General features: G+C 44.7%; 2 protein-coding genes across 2 annotated transcripts in view; one reads left to right on the forward strand and one right to left on the reverse strand.

Moving 5' to 3' along the window:
* LOC121664450 overlaps positions 1–7,348 on the forward strand; it is a 7,834-nt gene extending 486 nt beyond the window's left edge. Inside the window, exons 2-3 of the mRNA XM_042027759.1 lie at positions 23–210; positions 2,681–7,348. Of these exons, the coding sequence (XP_041883693.1) occupies positions 23–210; positions 2,681–4,180 (1,688 nt within the window). The 3' untranslated portion in view covers positions 4,181–7,348. The remainder of the gene's footprint in view (positions 1–22; positions 211–2,680) is intronic.
* Positions 7,349–8,149: 801 nt separating this feature from the next.
* TK2 (thymidine kinase 2) lies at positions 8,150–19,147 on the reverse strand. The gene is made up of 10 exons (XM_042027646.1): positions 19,031–19,147; positions 18,293–18,330; positions 17,417–17,491; positions 15,982–16,035; positions 14,927–15,016; positions 13,503–13,576; positions 10,724–10,812; positions 10,349–10,428; positions 9,005–9,085; positions 8,150–8,608 (listed from the first exon to the last, which is right to left on the reverse strand). Exons 1-10 carry the CDS (start codon positions 19,122–19,124, stop codon positions 8,510–8,512), a joined length of 774 nt encoding a protein of 257 aa, XP_041883580.1. The 5' UTR covers positions 19,125–19,147; the 3' UTR covers positions 8,150–8,509.
* Between the last annotated feature and the right edge of the window lie 6 nt (positions 19,148–19,153).

Here is a 19,153-nt window from a genome sequence, read left to right on the forward strand (position 1 = left end):
GCCGCCGCGCCCGGGCCTTGAGCGCGGGGTCGGCGGCTGCTGGGCCCGGCTCGCGGCGCCTGGCTGGACGTGCGCGGCGTGGCCGAGCGCTGTCGGCGGGCGCGGGGCGGCCGCGCCCTGCGCGACCTGCTCAAGGCGCTGGAGCTGCTGGAGCTGCTCTGCGTCAACCTCCTGCTGTGCCCCTGGCGCCGGGAGATCCGCTCCCTGAAGGTACGGCACTGCAGCCCGCCCCGGGGCTACGAGGCCGCTTCCCCGGGCCGGGGCTCGGCAGCGGCACCGGGAGGTGGAGCGGGATCAGGGGCACATCCTGCTCGGGACAGGGTGCTGGCAGCGGGGCCGGGGCACATCCTGCTCAGGACGGGGTGCCCAGTGCAAAGCGGGTGTGCTCAGAGACGGTCACTGGCCTTCACAGGCCTTGTCCTCGCTGAGGCCGGGAGTGCTGAGCAGCTCCGGGGGTTGGGAACGGAGCCTCTCGGCTGTGGTGAGACAGCAGAGAAGGTAAAAGCTACTCTGAAAGGCTTTGCCTGTCATCCTACTAATCTTTAACCGAAATCTGCCTGTAAGTAGGGATGTTTTTAGCAGTGGCCATCTCCAGTGGCTTCGTGCCAAAAGCCAGGTGAGCCAGTGCTTCTCTGGTCCCTCATGCCGGCTCAGAGCCTGCAGCTGCTGGAGTGGGCAGGGAAAGCCCCTCGGAAAGAGGAACTGCTGTTGCTTTTTGCAGCAGGGTGGTCACAGTTACCACACTTCCCCAGCACACTGAACCCGTCCCATTGCCCAGAAGACACAGCCATCTTCACACATCCCAAATTTAAACAGAATCCCCAAACACCCAAATGCAAACTTACTTCCTTTGCTTTGGCAACAGGTACTAGTGAGGAAAAGCCATTTCTTTGCTTCTTCCTGCACTTAGGTCTCGCATATGGATTCTCAGTCAGCTGTAGATGCCTGTTCTTCTCATTCATCTCCCTAAAACAGGGCAAAGCATAAGATAGTCAGGTGTACACTTCATGGGTTTAGCTTTTCCTAACACGAGAATCCTAGGCTGCACTGTGCATAACCCAAAGTGCAAGAAAGCCTGCTGCAGGCCTGAAGTAATTCTGCTGCAAGGCACAAGTTGGAGAACAACCAGTACCTTGTGTACATACAGATTTGATAAAAAGCTACTGGCTATACGTGGAATAGTATTTCCCATGTCCTGCCTCTCACCTCCTCTGATGTCCCTGCAGTGCCTGCAGCTGCCCCCACTTCAGAAGAAACAAAAGGAGGGGAGTGCAGGACACTCTTGACAAATTTATGTGAGAATTTTACTGTGGCATTTTTGGGGGTCAGTTTTGTTTTCCTGAACCTCCTGCTTGTGACACTAATGCCCAGGGTTCAGCCTTGGTCTGTCCCAAGCTGGGCAGCCTGAAAACAAGGTACTCCACTCCTGGAAATTGTGACTTTGCATTCCTACCTCTGTTCTGTTATGACTTGCCAGGAGTTGGTCATGCCTAGCTCAGAATAGTCTCTCCTGTCACAGGGTTTCAGACAAAACCAAAAACCACTTCCAGGTTACAAACTAGGCCTCGTGCCTGGAGTAGCTCTAAAGCCAAGCACATGTTGAACAATTTTTTTAAGTTTTTGCACAGCAGCAGCATTTTATTGCTGTTTTGCAGACAGCTTGTGCAAAGAGAGGTGTTTGGGCAATATTTCTTTTAGAATAGTCTCTCTGCAGAAAGGTGCTTTCGAACAATGGCAGTTTAATTCAAGGGTAGTAAAGTTCACAGCAGGAGTCTGTAGGAAAATGTTACAGACTTGTCAGCAGCTCAGAAATGTGATTAACAGTGAGTGCATCATATCTGTTTCTTTAGGAAAAGACTCAGTGATTCATTCTATGAACCTCTGTTTGTTTAAAAAGCTTAGGTTCAGCAGAACACATAAGGTTTATTTCTGAGTTTCTCTAGTTTGATTAAAATTATTTTCTAACTCTCTTCCTTTCTGAGTATGGGTACTCCTAGCCAAGACCCCAGCAGGTTTAAACTGGAAGGGTACAAAATTATCATTACAATCTGACTTATTTGGAAGAATAGACCTTTTACTTTTATGTCTCATAAAAGCAAGCAGTTTTGCACTGGGTGTTAGCACAGTAAGTCTTCCCACGCTACATGGTCCACCAGTGATGTATGCTGGGATAGCAGGCCAATCTCGATCTCTACAAATGAAAAATATTCCACGTGGTAATTGAAAGGGAGTATCATATACAGAATGAATTAGAGAAGTATAATTGCACTATGAGGTCTGATTTTTATATAAATTGTGATAAGGAGTAACATCCTTAATTAAAGATTGACCCTTGTTTGTATAATTAAATTTGATACAAAAGGTCATATATGTAGAACCAAGGATCTCTAATTCCTGAGGTTCAGAAGATGCCTTGGGAAGGTGAGGAAAAAAAAAACTACACTGAAAGTGATGTGCTGTAGCAAAGCTACAATGCTCAAGAGGCTGCCAAAATAGTGCTGTTGGAAAAGCCTCAGTCACTGCAATTCAAAATTCAGACTTCTAGGAAACACAGTTTTGAAGTATGTTTTGAAGCAAGTTTTGAAGTATTTTTGATCTTTAGGCAATCAACTATTTCACATTTCCCTGCACCCCACTCCCCCAGTGTTCACCGGCTTTTCCATGTTGCGTTCTGTTCCAGACCTTCACTGGGAATTTTGTCTACTACATCCAGCCAGTGCTCCCAGAGGACATTGTGAAAGCAGTCCTGGAGAAAATAGGTTATGTTGCAACTACAGCGACAGAGTTTTCACTTGTCGAAAAGAGAAACAATGAGGAAATGAAGCAGACTGCATTTGAAATATTCCTGGCAAGACTCGAGTGTGAAGCCATCCTCGAAGTGACAAATGAAGAAAAACATGGCAATTTGGAGAAGAGCCTGCAGCAGCAGGGAACACAAACACATCAGCATCAAGGAGAGGAGGATGAGGAAGATCAGACACCCCAGAGAGGAGACACCAAAAGTCTGGAAAATGAAGGGAACAGTGAGACACCTTTGTGCCTTGCTCCCCAGCAGAAGTGTTCAGCTACCTGTGCTGTATCCTTTGAAGCTGCTGGGAATCTGAGGATCAAAGGGGACGTGGCTCAGTCAGCAGCTGCTGCATCTCCCACCAGCCTCCAGGAGCACCAAAGGAAAGGCATCAACGCCATGCATCTCCCAGGCAAGTGCTCCGACAGCGAGGACTTCCTGATCAAATACAGTGACATTGTCATAGGACAAACACCGATTTTCGGTGAGAATCTCTCTCCAAAGGCTTTGGAAAAGGAGCCAAGAGCCAGTCTGAGTGAGGAGTGTGCCTTGGCAGTGGCTGCAGAGTCAGCTGCACGAGCGCTGGGGCCTGCGCCTCTGTCCCCAGGAGCCAGCGGCCCCCCAGCCTTCGCCATGTTTGCTGACAGCTGCTGTGACAACAAAACCACCTTGGAGTTCGAAGCTCCAGAAATCCCAGAAGAATCAATTGAAGCAGAAATTAATGATGCCATAAATTGCATAGACCCAGCCCCTCGTGATGAACCCACTGAGCTGAAGTCTCTGCCCTATAAGGACTTTGCCCAAAACTGCAGCATCCCCAGGGAAGAGGATGTGTGTGAGCTGTCTTTAACCTTCACAAAACTACAAATCAAGGATGCTCAGGAAGAACTTATGTATCCAGTAGAGGAAACTGGCCAGCCTGAGGCAGTGGCATATGCAGGAACAAGTGAGAGGCACCTTAGAGAATTTAATCACTCCCAAATAAAGCATACATACCTGACTGATGCTGATCTGCACAAGAGAGCAGCTTCACACACTGAGCCATCTTCAGGTCTGTGCTGCACTGCTGGGCACACGGAGGATTCCACTACTGGTTCTGACAGCAAGAGACTGTTCGTGGATCCTGCTAAGGCACACCCAGCTTCCGAGTGCTTCAGGCATGTTAGAGAGCCCCCCAACCTCACCTACATCCCCCCCCAAAGCATTGATGTGCAGCCCTCACACGGGGGCAGGACCAGCACACGGGGCAGGAGCCTGGTGCAGCCTGGACGTGACTCTGCTGGAGGCAGTGAAGGGAAGCTGCAGAACTGTAACTCACCGGTGAGTGACACCCAGGAGCCTTATGTCATCATCGACAGAACCGAGCAAGCCATGCTGTGCCATCACACTTGAGGCTGTAGTGCTTTTTTTGTAATCTGCTTGGGGGATTGTCCTCTCACCTGTGGCCTTGATCCTGTTTTCAAGGAGGTGATTCTCTTTGTCAAAACAGTTTTCAAAAAACCCACAACCACATCACTGCTTTGGGACAGTAAAAACCAGAAGGAGTTACACAAATTCTTAATGATCCCTTTGGCAAGGAAGCCTGAATGATCACCTTTGTAAAGGGTAGGCAACTTCCATAAGTTTAAATCCATTTAATTCATCAGTCAGATTCCTTCTGACTGTTCTTAATGCCAGCTGGACATCCTACTTTTCTTTCTTCCCCTCACAGACCTATTCCTGAAATACTCTTCCAGTACTAGGTAAATTCTTCTCAACTGGAAGACCCAGCTTTACAAATGCCATACTGGATTATGCTCCTGTTAAATACTCCTGTTAACTCTCTGCATTCCTTTGAAGCTGTGTCTGAGCTAATTTTCCTCCTGACTTCAAAAACAGGTTTAGAAAGTTTGATAACATTCCTTTAGCTTTAAAGAGGGAAACAGCCCTGTGGACACTTGGTTTTGTAGAGGCATTAACCTGTGTTACAGGTTTTATATCTGCCTCCATTTGTTACGAAAGTATTTTGTGGCCACTACCACAATTTTCAAGAGAAGCCTTGAGCATTTTAACTGTTCACTGCCACCAGGAGAGAGAGGTCCAGCTACTGCTGCCATTTCACTTGCCCCTGCTCCTGACACTTAGTTCTGTACTAGGAGTACACAGAATTCTTCTGCAAGCCACTTCATCTCATTAAAATGAAGGGGAAAAAAATCTTTCTTTGCTATTTTAGTGGCAGGAAAAAAAATCTGCTCAGAGAAGGATCCCAGTGAGCAGCAGGCAGGATCAAGGATATCCTGCAGGTGGGAGTGCTGTGTGAAAAGCTCAGGAGTGTTGGATCAACTGGAAGCTGGGATCCCAGCACTGAGAGCCTGTGTCACACACAACACTGAATTAATTTGGGAAAGCACACTGCTGCTGTACTTCAGCACAGTCTCCAGTGCTTCTTTATACAGATATCTCCAAGGGGTGTCAGAGGATGGTGCCAGACTCTTTTGGGTGGTGCCCAGCAGCAGGACAAGGAGCAATGGCCACAAACTAAAACACAAAAAGTGTCACCTCAACATGAGGAAGAACTTCTTTCCCTGGAGGGGGCAGAGCCCTGGAATAGCTGCCCAGGGAGGGTGTGGAGTCTCCCTCTCTGGGAGATTCCAAATCTACCTGGACACATACCTGTGTCACCTGCTCCAGGTGACCCTGCCTGAGCAGGGCTTGGAGTTGGTGACCTCCAGAGGTCCCTTCCAACCCTAAAAATTCTGTGATTCTGTGCTACACTTGTTTCCTAGAAAGACACTTTAATACTGCTTCAAGTAGCTTTTACAGTAGCACTGAAATGTGTGCTGGTTTGGGCTGGGGTAGAGTTAATTTTCTTCACTGTGGCTAATACGGAGCTCAGATTTGAATGTTAAAAAATGCCTTTCATGTATAGTTAAAATAGCTGAAATTAATTTAGTGTGAGTTGTTTATAACAGATTTTCATCCCCGAAAAAATTCAGAGGAGCGCGTGTGGATTAGACTAGAAAAACCTCAGGAACTAAAATATAAAGATTTGCTTTTTGAGCAACTAATGGTTGAAATTCTGTCATCCCTTGATTCCCGCAGTGTTGGAGAAACAGATCTTTGCCCAAGGTAACACCAGGTGACAGGACTGCCTTCAGCTCTGGGTTGTGAGAAATGGGTGTTAGGAACAAAAAGTGTTCTGACAAGTCACAGTGGCATCCTCTGGGCTGTAAGATTCTCTGTACTAAACCATTAAGTGACATTTTCTGTACTGTGCAAAATGTATATCCATAGGGAAATTATAATTAAGAACAAAGTCCAGACAACTGAACTTCAAATGTATAGAACCACTTTCACAGAAATTGTTCTTTTGGACTCTTAGAGGAGAAAAAATTTTGAAAGTTTAGCAGAAGGTATCAAGAATATCTACTATCCCCCTATAAAGAAGCTGCAATAAGTAAGATAATTACTTAGCACACAAAATCTTTTAAGCTAGAATTCTAAAGGTTGACAACAGAGCGGTAGAATGGCATTCCTGGGATCACAAGCTTTAGTGCTAACTTAGTACTTCACTAGGAAATGCTCTCTCAGGGCACTCATCATTATTAAGTTGCAGTGATTTAGAAAAAACAAATGCACCACCAGATGGGAATAAGGAAAGGAGCTGCAATTCCTGACTTGGTGTGGTTCCTTCAGTGCAATGGTTTTTAGGCAAACCACAATCCTACAAAAGCAGTGATCTCCAAAAGCAGCACCATCAGATATTGTTGAAAAGCCACGCAACTGAATGCTTCTGTCCTGCAATAAGTGCCAGACAAATGTCTGTGAAAAGTGATCAAAGTGCTAATGAAGCCTTGCTTGCTCCAGCTAAGCCTACCAAAACCAGTAGGGGAAATAAGATACTCTGTACTTCTGGGATCATTCCCCTAAAATTACCCAGAAAAAGTAATGTGAGAACAGTCTGAGTGCTGCATTGAAAGGATTCCCTTGAAGAAAACATCCAGAGAGTAAAGCACAAGTGAAGGGCAACTCAGCACTTCATGTAACAAGTCCAAGAATTAAATCCCCACTGGTTTTCTCCACTCTCCAAGTACTTGCAGGTCATAATAAACAGATCATGATATAAACCCGAAGAACCATCTGTGTTTTTCTTTATAAAAAAAAAGTAAAAGCAAAGAACGCAAAACATTGTAAAAATCAATTAATTCTAGGAACTTTTTAATAACTATTTGAAAGGAAAAACAAATACACCGTCGACCCTGTAGTTTCACTGTTCCTCATCTCAGCCACAGCAGGGCTGGGATCTCACAACCACATCAAGACACAAGGAATCCCCTCCCTGGGGAGGGATCTGGGCACTGGAATGTCTGTAACCCTCTGAACCTTTTGTTCTGTGGACCCCACCTCCCAGGGACCAAGACTGAACATTGTTCCGACCGTATCAGCATTACAACAGTCCAGCCTCATCACTGGATCCACAGGTTGTGAGATCTTCCCGCTGTCTGCTCTTACCCTTGCCTTCTATACCTTGTGGTATTTTTTGTACTTGTACAGAAAAGAACCCAAAGAGCTGCATCCCTCCTTTCTGCTGCAATTCAATTGTTTTAAAATCTCAGAATCACTGAGGTTGGAAAATACCTCTGAGGTCATTGAGTCCAGCCTGTAACCAACCACTTTGTCACCCACCAGAGCACTGAGTGCCACGTCCAGATTTCCAGCCTCTCTGCCCCAGCCTGGAGCTGCAGGGGGTTATAGTGGCCAAAGTGCAGGACTCTGCCCCTGACCCTGCTGAACCTCATGGCAGTGCTCTCAGTACATCCATCCAGCCTGGTCTGGTCCCTCAGCAGATCCCATTCCCACCCAACTGGGTATCACCCCCTTCTGCTGATGGTAAACTGATCCTCCAGATCATCAATAAAGGTGTTAAACAGGACTGCTCCCAACACTGAGCCCAGGGGGATCCCATTTCCCTGCACTCTCTGGGCCTGGCCATCAGCCAGTTCTTATCCCAGCCAAAAATGCCCCTGGCCAGTTGTGGGCTGCAGCTTCTCCAGGAGATGCCATGGGAGAGGGTGTCAAAGGCTTTGCTGAAGTCCAGGGAGACACATCCACAGCCTTTCCCTCATCCACCAGGAGGGGCATGTGGTCATGGACGGAGATCAGGTGGGCCAGGTAGGACCTGCCCCTCCTAAACGCAGACTGGCTGGGTCTGATCCCGTGGTTATCCCATACATGCCATGACATGACACTCAGGATGATCTGCTGGGCACCAGGGACAGGCTGACAGGTCTGTAGTAAATAAACCTCCCTCGTACACACACTGCTCGTTTGCTGTTGTTTCACCCTGTTCACCCCAAGGGGGCTATTAAAGAGGAACCTCAGTTACCCTCCCTCAGAGGGGCGTTGTAACAAACCATTTATTTCAAATTACAAAAACAGGGTTGTCTTGGGAAAAAAAAAAAGAAACTGAAGTTACTTCTAGGAAGCAGCAGTGAAGTGGGAAATGAGAGAAACAGCCATATTTGAGCTGAAGGGAACTGACACAGTAAAGCTGGTGGAAAACCTAAAAACACAAAGGGAATTGGCTCATATGCTGTTTCTGATTGGTATCTGATCATTCCAGAGCACTAAGTCCACAACATTCTACAAAGCATAGTACAAAAACAATACCCATTATATTTAAATATTCAAAATAGCAAATCAGACTTCATAGATGATTTTTGATACAACAGTCACAGACTTCTATAAATGGTGTTGTCTATTAGGGGGGTTCAGTATTTGGTCCCGGTTTTCTTCATACTTCTCTACCATCTTCTGCATGTCATGGTCAGCTCCAATTACCTTGGAAAGAAGAAAATGAACACCGGAAATAACTGACACCATAAAACTTGGTTTCTTTTGAGCTAAACAGAACAGGACTACCAGTGCAGCCAAACTGGGATACTCCTAGGGATCTGTCCAAGCTGCTTTCTGTTGGGAATTTGGCATTCCCTGAAAAGCTACACAGCTGATCCCACAAGCAATCCCAGTGAACAGCCCCTCAAATTCCACTGGAGATATGGCAGACCCCACTTTTATGCTATACACCAACACCTATCATGTTTTTCTGAGGTTGTCCTTCTCCAAAGATTGTCAGAAAAGCAGATTTATTTACTTTTACCACTAAACAATGCTCTTCTTATTTGGAAAGCACAATTCCCCACATGCCTAATTGGTTATAATTAAAATAATACTCACAAGTATTGGGCAGGAAATTTCAAACAGTGCACGTTTAATGAGCCACTCTTCGTAGAGCTCATGAATAGCTTCTAAATATTCCTAGAAAAGAGGCACTGGAATAACACATGTGCCCAGGGATGACACACACATTGCAATCTTTAACCATTTGGGAAGTAGTTAAGAGACACATACAAAAGCCTGCAACACATATCTTCCACTAACAAAAAATGAAAAGCATCAGAAGATTTTTGAGAAAAATTAATTCCCAGTACAAAGTTTAACTCCACGAAGACCTCAAAGACACAGCTCACAGGAGCACAGCGCTCTCAGCTCCTTTTAAGATGAAGCAACCATGATTCTCTCCCACAGGTAAAATGTGGTTCAAGGTTTTACAGAGAAAAATACAACAACGTAAGGACAAAAAGGGAAAGGCTGCGAAGAATATGTATGGGAGGAACTTTCTGTGTCAATACATTTCCCTAAAATTCCCAGTTCACTTTCTTGTAACTCAATTTCCCCTAAAAGCTCTTCTGCCTGTCATCAAGTGGTTTTTTTCTTCATGGAGACCACTTCACATTGTTCATTCATAACTGCTCCCCTCCTCTTCAGCAGAGCTGCAAAATAACACAAGGGCTCTTCAAATCCATTACAGGAGGATTTATTCTCAAGGCAGAATTTCACCCATTTGGCCCAAAATTTAGCTCTTTGCACAGATCTTCAACTGACAATTGCTTCTCCTGAGCCACCCACCACCAGAGCTGCAGAGGACATGCAGAAGGAACTGCGTTTATGTCTGGTCAGGCTTTTTCAGAAGCCTTGTGGCATGAGGGGCAGTTCTGTAAACTGGCACAGAAAGTCACTGTTCCATTACCACAGTTTGTTCTAAAGCAGATTCCCAAGCTCCCAAATTCCCAGATTTTCAAGGAGTTGCTTCTTGTCAGCCACAGCAGAGACACTTTTCATGCACAAACATCCTGGTGATACCAGACAACAAAGTGCCCACAGATATCTTAGCACCTGCAAGCCCAGGTATCTGTGCTTCACCTGGGTGCTTTTATGCCATTTAATGGTACAAAAGCAATTGACTTCTACATCTTAGAGAAGAGTACCAGTTGATTAATACTGCACCTAAAGTCAGCTATAGTGCACGGACTACTAGAACAGAACGCCTGGGAGAGTCAGCGTGCATGACAGATCATTTTTTAAAAATAAATCAAAATTAAATACTCAGGGTTTAGTTTGCAGTGGAAACAGCTCCACCACATTTTGGCAATACACACAGGATACAATTTTAGTATTTAGTTTGGAATCATTATGTTTTCAAAGCTCCTTGTAACCATATATATCAGAGAAACTCCTTACCAGAGGAATGACTTTTTCCTCTTCCCTACATCGTGTCTTTAGCCTCTCATAACAAACTTTAGGAGATGTCTGCAAATAAACTGCAGGAACAAAAATTGTTATAGTTATGCTCGAGGATCAGCTTTAAAAGCAAAGAAGAAACTCACTTCACAACTATAGAAGGGAAGAATCCTGACTTGGGTACCACCACTGGACCTCTCCTTTGGCACTACCATGAATCAATCCATGAACCACCCACAAACCCAAGCTGTCTGATGCTACCACTTTTATACTGAATAATGTGATTATTTATGAGCCAAGAAACAAGAATTATTTTTTCTCCCCGAAAGGAAACCCACCCACAAACACATCCCTCCAGACCCATCAAAATGTTACCTATCAGATCAACTGAAACATCAATGTTGTTCTGGATCCAGTCAAACCATTCACTTAGGACAGCATAATCCACCTCTGGCATTTTCCCACTGAACAAACACAAGAGGCATCACTCACTGAGCAGCATGCAGAGATCAATTCCAAACTCTCATTTTGCTCACCTGACCAGAATCACTCCCCATATACTCCAACATTTGTGAAAAGACCAACATTATGCCCACCCAAACTGAAGGCTACATAAACCATTGTTTATAAAATAGACCAAATCTTTTTCTTTTTTTTAAAAAAAAGTACTTATTAGCCTAAAGTTTACATTATTAGCAGTTACAAACATTATTTTTCCATTACAGTTAAGCAATAATTACTTGGTGACCGGGAAGAAAAGCATTACCTCAGTGACATTCCCACAATAACAGTAAATTAGTGTCAATGGTATTTATTGCTCAGGTTCTTTTTATCAGCATCAGTTCAAATCTGTCCCAGGGCATGTCACCAGAAGGGCTGGATTTACTGAGCAGCACCAACAATTCCTTACAGAAGCCACAGTAAAAGGCAGCAAAAATACAATGTCAATGTGTCAATAAATTTACTCCCACTGTAAGAAATATTTGTTGAAAGAGTATAAAAGTATTTGTTGAAATATTCGACACGCTTAACTGGAACTCTGAACTTGGAGAGCACAGAATGCTGGAGACAGATGTCCCAAAGTTATCTCAGCAACAATAATAAAATATCAGACAACTCAAGTAAAAGGGAGTTATTGAGGACATGTTAAGACTCACATCCTATGTTTTTATCAGTACATCAATTTTCTCTTATTACCATAGTCCTGATTGTCAAATATTACTAATTTTACAGTATCCTGTCTTTGAAACTGGTGACAGTAACACATATTCCACACTCTTTCCTAAATGCTTCTGCAAAAGAAAAATTTAAAAAAAGGACGGAGCTGGGAGGCTCCTGTACTCTCCAGCTGAATGATTAAGACCAGTTGTGCCATTTTAAATAGGACTGAAGAAAAATATTCCACAGATTTCTAAACTATTCCCCTGGCAACTTGCTTTGATCACTGGCAAAAGCAATAAAGGTATTTCCCTAAGTATGGAAAAATGCAAAATCCCTATCTGTGCCACCTCCCCTCTTGATCTGCCAGCCAGAACTGGGGTAACACTGGTCACTGCTACTCTTCTAATACTTCAGTTCTGGGTAGCAGGGGTCCACATCAGCCAAACACTGACTCTGCTACTTTTCTCTGGGATAGATGCAGGAAACAGGAAGGTTAAAAGGAATTGGAAATACAAAAAAGCTCCACTGTTCTTACCCTAAAAGACAGACACATCCAAGTCAATTCTGCATCGACCTGCCCTGCAGACAACATGCCTTTGCTCTCCCTGGGTAATCCTGTGAGGACTCTGCCTTGAGATCCACAAAGATACAGGGAATATAAAAGGCACAAAATGGTGTTTTCATTTCCAAAATTTGCTGACATTTGACTCCTACCAAGTAAAGTTTTCACTGCCTAAGTTCAACATGAACAGAGCGAGTTTTCTGTCATAACTAATGATGGATTCACAGGGACAGTGAACTGCAGTGCTCACCTACAGCACACCTTGCACACTCATGTGCACACATTTAAAATTCACCTAACATAGCCACATTTATTCATTTTTTAATGTGTCACAAAACAGCTACTTTCATACAGTCCTCAATTATTCCTTGTTTTATTTATAATCCTTTTACACATCCTTTTCTTTTGGTTTGCTGTTGGTACTATCACTGCCTTCTAGCTTGCTGTAACAAAACAAAGCAAATGCCTTTTGTCCAACATTTAAGAAGTGCTGAAGCCACAAAATATCTTAGATGCCCTTAAAATTGTTATTATTAAATTAATTCAGAGTTGACACAAGCAGATTTGGCCTCATAGCAACTACATCTGGGGAAAAAAGCACTTTGTCTACAATGAAAAAAGAAGTCAGTAATTAAAAAGGAGGATACTCCAGGCTGCTTCCACTGTGTGTGGACTGAGATAAATAACGTGTCTCTTCCCACTTCCAAAGCCATTCCCGTGGCCGAGAGGTGCTCGTGCAGCATGGATGACACCTTGTGGCAACAAACTGGGTTTGTCCCTCAAGGCCACTGAAAAACCCACTAAAACCCATCTGTCACATACACTCCTCAAGAGAAGGTCAGCATTCCAAACAAACAAACCAAATAAAACCTGATTCCTGCACTATTTCAGTTAGTTTGGGATGGGTGAGTTATACCTGGGGCAGGTAATAGGTGATTGTTCTTTCTTCCCTCACAGCCTACCAAGTCTGTTTTGATCCTGTCAATCCTGATTCTGAGCAAGAGCACAGGACTCGAGTCCCTGTTTGCAAGGAACGCCAATCCTGGATGCCAGGCTGGATAACACTGCCCAGGTGTCTCACTCCTACAGTGTTATTCTTTATATCCTCATGATTTTTTACATGTCCAGCATGTGTTTCTTTTGATCCAAGCAAGATTTGGGTATTCAGCTGGAGAGCAGATAACTTTAATAGGTGGTGTCTAAGTAATACTGAGTTCTAAATATTCAGGAGCACTGCCGGAAAAGGTTTTCCAGAATCCTACAGGAAGTGGGCAGCACATCCCATACCAAACACAATGCCACTCCAACATAGAACTGGCAGATTTCACATGCCACTTAAATGCACATTACCAAAGAAATTATCAGTTGAATATATATACACATTTAAAATAATTAATCCAAGAAAGTAAAGTAGAAAACCACATCCCATACCTTCGATACAGATTCTCCACAAAAATGTGTTTTGCACTGTGAATCGATCGCTCCATCATCCTTATGGGGGAAATCTGCAACATAAAACTTGACTCTCTACATTTTCACACTCCTTTCTTTTCACACTCATGGCACATCACATGAAACACCATTTTCAGATCTTGTGATAAACTGACTGGGAGGGTGGGAACCACAAAACAAACAAGGACTCCTGATCTTACTCTGATTTGTTACTCATACACCAGTTCAAAGGTAAGTGCTCAGCATTCAGCTGAGCAGTGGAAGGTAACTCAGGGTAGAAAAAGCAGCAATCCACTTGGGGTCTGCAGGACAATGGGAACTATTGCTCCCCAAATTGCTGCCCCATCCCATGTGTTGCTGGGTCACTGCACAGAGCTGACATCAGACACACTCAAGCAAGGAAACAGGACTTTTAAAAGAAGTAACTGCAGCTGCCAGAGCGCTGGCCTTAGCCAGCCCTGCATGTGCTCCAGCAGCACTTCATGTTGGAGCAGAGAGATTCTCTGACACTCTTGGGCCTGGCAGAGCAACCTCTAACCCAGGTTTCTGCACATTAATGAAGCAAAAATGGCTGCGAGGCTCAAATGACAAAAAAGCTCAGATTGAAATGCAGAGAAATCCTCAGGAAATCTTGAATGAACTTCTTCTCCAACAGAACAGGATTTCTACTGTCTTGGAAAAACACCTCTTCCAAAAACCTAGTGATTGTATGTGCAGTACCACTCTCCTATGTGGCACTGCTGAAAGTTTGCCCTGACACAAACTCACAAAACAGAACATAAGAACATCAGTAAGATATAAGCATGGCATCTAACACCAGGTCTTGTAATCAGGGAATGGAAGATAGCATAGAATGTAACAAAAGGTGTAGAAAGGAAAGAATGAACAAATCTTAATAAAAAGGTAGAATGTGAAAATTGATAGAAAAAAAAAATACAAGAAAAAAAAGGATGTAAACCATCTGAAAAAAGAAATAGAAAATGGTAGTGGAAGTATTTTGCACAAACAGAAGAAGCAATGGCTGAATTTGTACTAGACAGCATGAAGCAGTACTATGAATTCTAACACGAGATTACTTAGTGTTTGCCAAAGATTTGAAATAATGAAATTACAGACAAGCCACTGACATGTAATAAGGAAGAGATTTGTGCAAGCCTAGCTCCTGAGGGTGTGCCCAAACAGCAGGATCAGTTTGGGGAGTTGTGAGCAGGCAGGAGGCAGAGGTTTTACCCCCAGAGCACACACAGAGCAGATCAATGTCTGCACCACAGAAATTCCTACTCACTGCAGGAACAAAGAATGAACACACACAGCATCTTAACTTTCGAATACAAGGTTAAAAGGATTTAGCACTCATAACCACACCTAATTACTTTTAAAACTAAAACCAAAAGTTTCCTTACCATGGGCCTGGTATGCTGCTCCAGCATGGTCAGCTGGACGTAGGTCTGCAGAGTTATCCCCCACCTTGATGCATCCTGGTACATTAAGCCCTGGGGTCAGAGACAGAAGCAAGACAGATGGACATTTGTTAGGACAAACAGCACAACAGGAAGCTGGGTATTTAGGAAGTTTCTGCAGTACAAGAGCATTGCTAAAAGAAGTGCACTAAAACAGCTGACACCAGGTTTGACAAGAATTAAGTGATCATTTGCTCCCCACTGTCCCAGGCTGCTCCAAGCCCCAATGTCCAACCTGGCCTTGGACACTTCCAGGGATCCAGGGGCAGCCACAGCTTCTCTGGGCACCCTGTGCCAGGGCCTGCCCACCCTCCCAGGGGAGAGTTTCATCTGTACATCGAACCTAAACTGCCTCTCTCTCAATATGTCCCCTTTCCCCCTTGTCCTGTCACTGCAGTCCCTGAGGAATTGTCCCTCTCTGGTTTCCCTGCAGCCCCTGCAGACCCTGGGAGGTGCTGTGAGGTCTCCACACAACCTTCTCCTCTCCAGGCTGAGCAGCCCCAGCTCTCCCAGCCTGGCTCCACAGGGGAGGGGCTCCAGCCCCCTCAGCACCTCCATGGCCTCCTCTGGACTCTCTCCAACAGCTCCAGGTCCTTCTTATGTTGGGGGCACCAGAGCTGTTCACAGAACTCCAGTCAAACAACATTAACTGATCAGATCCAACCATCACCTCAAGTTACATCCTTCCCTTCTATGAAACAGGCACAAGTACATTTAGAAACAACTGCCACACTCAAGGCTTATCTTCCTGGGAATTGCTTTAACTCACACCCCACTGGAGACCCAGTCCTTGCCAAAAACACATTTTATATGCAGTCTTTCTATTACATGCATGTCTTAATCGCAGTAGAAGCTCTTTTGCTTCATGGAACTTTCATTTTTGCCGTGTGAGATTTAGGTCACACCCTTCATATCAGTTTTGCTGGCTGATAAAAAGCCATCACACATGTCTTGCTACAAGGACAGTCACTGTAACTGCAGAAACCTCTGCCACTTACCAGGATATTATGACCTCGAACATTCCTCCACTTGGTCAAGGGTTCCTTCAAAACCTGGTTAAAAATCATTACTCCAGGTTAAACACATCTTAGATTCAAAATACTTAATGTGACCCTACAAGTCTACAACTATTTTTAAGGAATACTTGTGTAGTAAATCAGAGCATTCAGGATTTGTATTGGAAAGCTCATCACTCTTAAAAAAACAGCACTGAATTCGTAACACAAAAGGTAATAATGAACACTGCTAAAACCAGAGAAATGTCAATATACAGCGTCTTCTTAGCATTTTTAAATGCTATTAGATTACCTCATATGCCTGGAGAGAATTTCTTTTTTTTTTTTGAGTCAAAATCAGTGCCATGTAAGGGAAAGAACAGCTTAGCAGAGCACTTAGCATTTCAATGACAAGCCCATCCCCTCACAAATTAATTTCTCAGAAAGTAACACTTGCCAGCAAAGTGTTAGAGGATCAGACTGCTACCACATTCATTTTCATTTTATTTTTGTGTTCTAACAAACCAAATGTATTCAAATCTTTTACAAAATGAATCAGAAAAGCTTCTGCCCTGAATAGGTACAATCAGACCTGCCTGGTTCAAACAGAGTCTAAATCTGCAACGATACTGTAGAGTCAGGCCTAAGAGAATCTCATCAGCCTGGGAACTTAAGTAGCTAGTTAAAAAACGCTACACTGTATGCAAATTAAAGTTTGTTATCCTTTGGATTAACAGTTAATTACTTCATAAGGACAATTCCTGTTAAATTAACAAATAACATCTGGCAATCCAGCATTTCTATGAGGATTCCTAGAACTTATTACCAAATGTGTTGCCAGGTCTGTCAGGGAAAGCATTAATATCTGTTGTACACAAAAGCAACTGTTCACTGAGGTTTGATCTTGCTTTTGTTTAAAATACAACAAGCCTGCCCTTCCCCTAACCTGGTTCTAAGCAACACAAAATCAAATACCAGATCAGTAAGAAATCTCCTGAAACAATTCTAACAGAATTTCCTTGTTTCAAAAAAGCCATCTATTCACTGGGATCCCAGTTACATGACACCACTATTTTTACATCATTATTCTTTACTTTGCTTTTACCAGACCCATCTAAGATTTCAGTGACATGAAATGGCAAACAGGCAAGTCCAAACATGCCCATGCTCTGTGGGTTGCTGTTACTTCATAAAGGTACAAACTCTGATTCACAGGTTTTACTGGTATTTTGGCATCCAGTATATACTACATGTGATCTACATTTCTCTGCTGTGATTTAACTGTAAAAGTTGGGGTGGTGCCCCAGCAAGCCCCTGGCTCAGACCCTGCTGCTCCCTCCTCATGCACCCAAGGACAGCACTTCTAAACTGTTGGATCTGTCAAGACAAGCAGCTGCTCAGTGAGGAAAATAAGGACAAAGAAATGTGCATCCAGTACCTCAATGCTGGTAGTTTGTGCAAAATAATCCAGGCATGTTGTTTTTCCACTCGCAATGTTGCCCTCGATACAGATCTGATGAAAAACAGAATCACTTTGAGGCCCACACTGTGGCAGAGCAGTGAACAGTGTCTCAAAAATGCACCCTGCCCATTCCAGCATGCCAGCTCCCTACACTGGGAAGAGATTATTTCATGGGAAGGCAGCGGGGATTCATTTGGATGTTGTGACTCCCTCAGACCACCACTTTTTCCCTCCCTGGCAACATAAACCAACTGTCTCTGGTGGGCAAGGGGCAGCCTTCCCTCCTGGTGCTCCCACAGCCAGCCCCCTCCCCTTCCAGCTTCCTTCCCCTTCCCAGGGCCCCAGGAGCTCCAGACGGCCACCTGCTGCTCTTCACTCTGCCACAACCTCAGAGACTTAACTTCCAACTTAAAATAAATGCCAGCTGAAGTAATAATTTCAGCATCCATTATATAGGTAGATTAAATATAAAGAGGCATCTCATTTTTATTTTCAGAAACCTAAACAACTAAAATAAACTGAGAGAATTTTTTTTCAACTGTCTTAAAGTAATTTATAGCCCAGGGGGGTTATATAGGGAAATGGCAAGGCTACACATGGAACACTGACCCCAAACCGACACCTGTCCTGACACAAGCCCTCACAATTTTTGCACAAATATCTCACAATTTTATTACAATTTGCAGAACTAGACCAGCATAGCCTTGCACAGAGTATAACCCAGTGATAGATCCATCACCACACACTGACACAGCCACAGCCTGCAGCTGCCAACTACACACACACTCAAATTATAATGGAATTATAATGAAAGAGGCTGCACTGTTTTCTGAACAAAATGCAAATACTTACAATTCTCTTTCTAGCATCTTTTTTTATCAGATGCTTATCTAGAATGGAAATAAACAACAGTTAAAATCACGGCGGTCTTCACAACTTAAGTTATACTGGGCCTCTTAATGTGAGACCCTCTATGACATTTTTAGGTTCCCTATGCCTTAATATGACTATGTGCTAAATTATCAACCTTCAAGGTTTTTGGGTAATTATTGAGTCATGTAACAGACACATTGTGGCACAGACTGACACAGATTTAGCTGAAGTTCACCACCGTCCTTGACACTACCAAGAATCCAACGATGGGTCGGATTCACACTTTCACCAGATTTTTGCTACACCTGCTGCTCCTCAGTGGGTTTGCGCAGGGGAAAAGGGAATTTTGGAAAGACCAGTTGGAGCAGCACCCAGTGGCCTCACAAGCCCGGCAGGGTAACGGTGTGGATTACAGAGCAGCTCCAAAACAAGCAGTTCAGACGCCTTACACCTAAAACTGCGGTATAAAACCACGCTGATCTTACGAGACCCTTCGCCCAGCCAAGTACGGGAGGAAGGCAGGGAGAGGCTCGGCGGTCACCCCCGGTCAGTGCTCCAGTCTGACCCCGCTCCTGCTCCCCCGCAGCCGCTCCGGGCTCTGCCCCCGCGCCTGCTCCCCCGGAGCCGCTCCAGCGCATCCCGAGGGCCTGCACGGAGCCGGGGCCGGGCGCAGGGGCGGCCGCCCATCCCGTCCCCGCGGTTCCGCCCCGCACTTACGGCCGGCAGCGACAGCGGCGCGGGGCCCGCCCGCTGAGGGGCCCAGGACGGCGCAGCTCGCGCCCCGCGCCCAGGCCGCGCCCCGCCGCCACATGGCCCATCCCCGCTGCCGCCCGGGCCCGC

This window comes from Corvus kubaryi, unplaced genomic scaffold, assembly GCF_017639235.1.
Source record: "Corvus kubaryi isolate FWS band 111438036 unplaced genomic scaffold, C.kubaryi_AGA036_p1.0 37300, whole genome shotgun sequence".
Lineage (NCBI taxonomy): Eukaryota > Metazoa > Chordata > Aves > Passeriformes > Corvidae > Corvus > Corvus kubaryi.

Bases quoted from the DNA above. Each gene is read 5' to 3' on its own strand.
- TK2 (XM_042027646.1), bottom strand. From the start codon at position 19,124: ATGTGGCGGCGGGGCGCGGCCTGGGCGCGGGGCGCGAGCTGCGCCGTC. The intron at 17,492-18,292 runs GTAAGTATTTGC...GTTTTTCATCAG, and splicing joins AAGATGCTAGAAAGAGAATT to ATCTGTATCGAGGGCAACAT. The intron at 15,017-15,981 runs GTAAGTGGCAGA...CTCTGACCCCAG, and splicing joins TTCGAGGTCATAATATCCTG to GGCTTAATGTACCAGGATGC.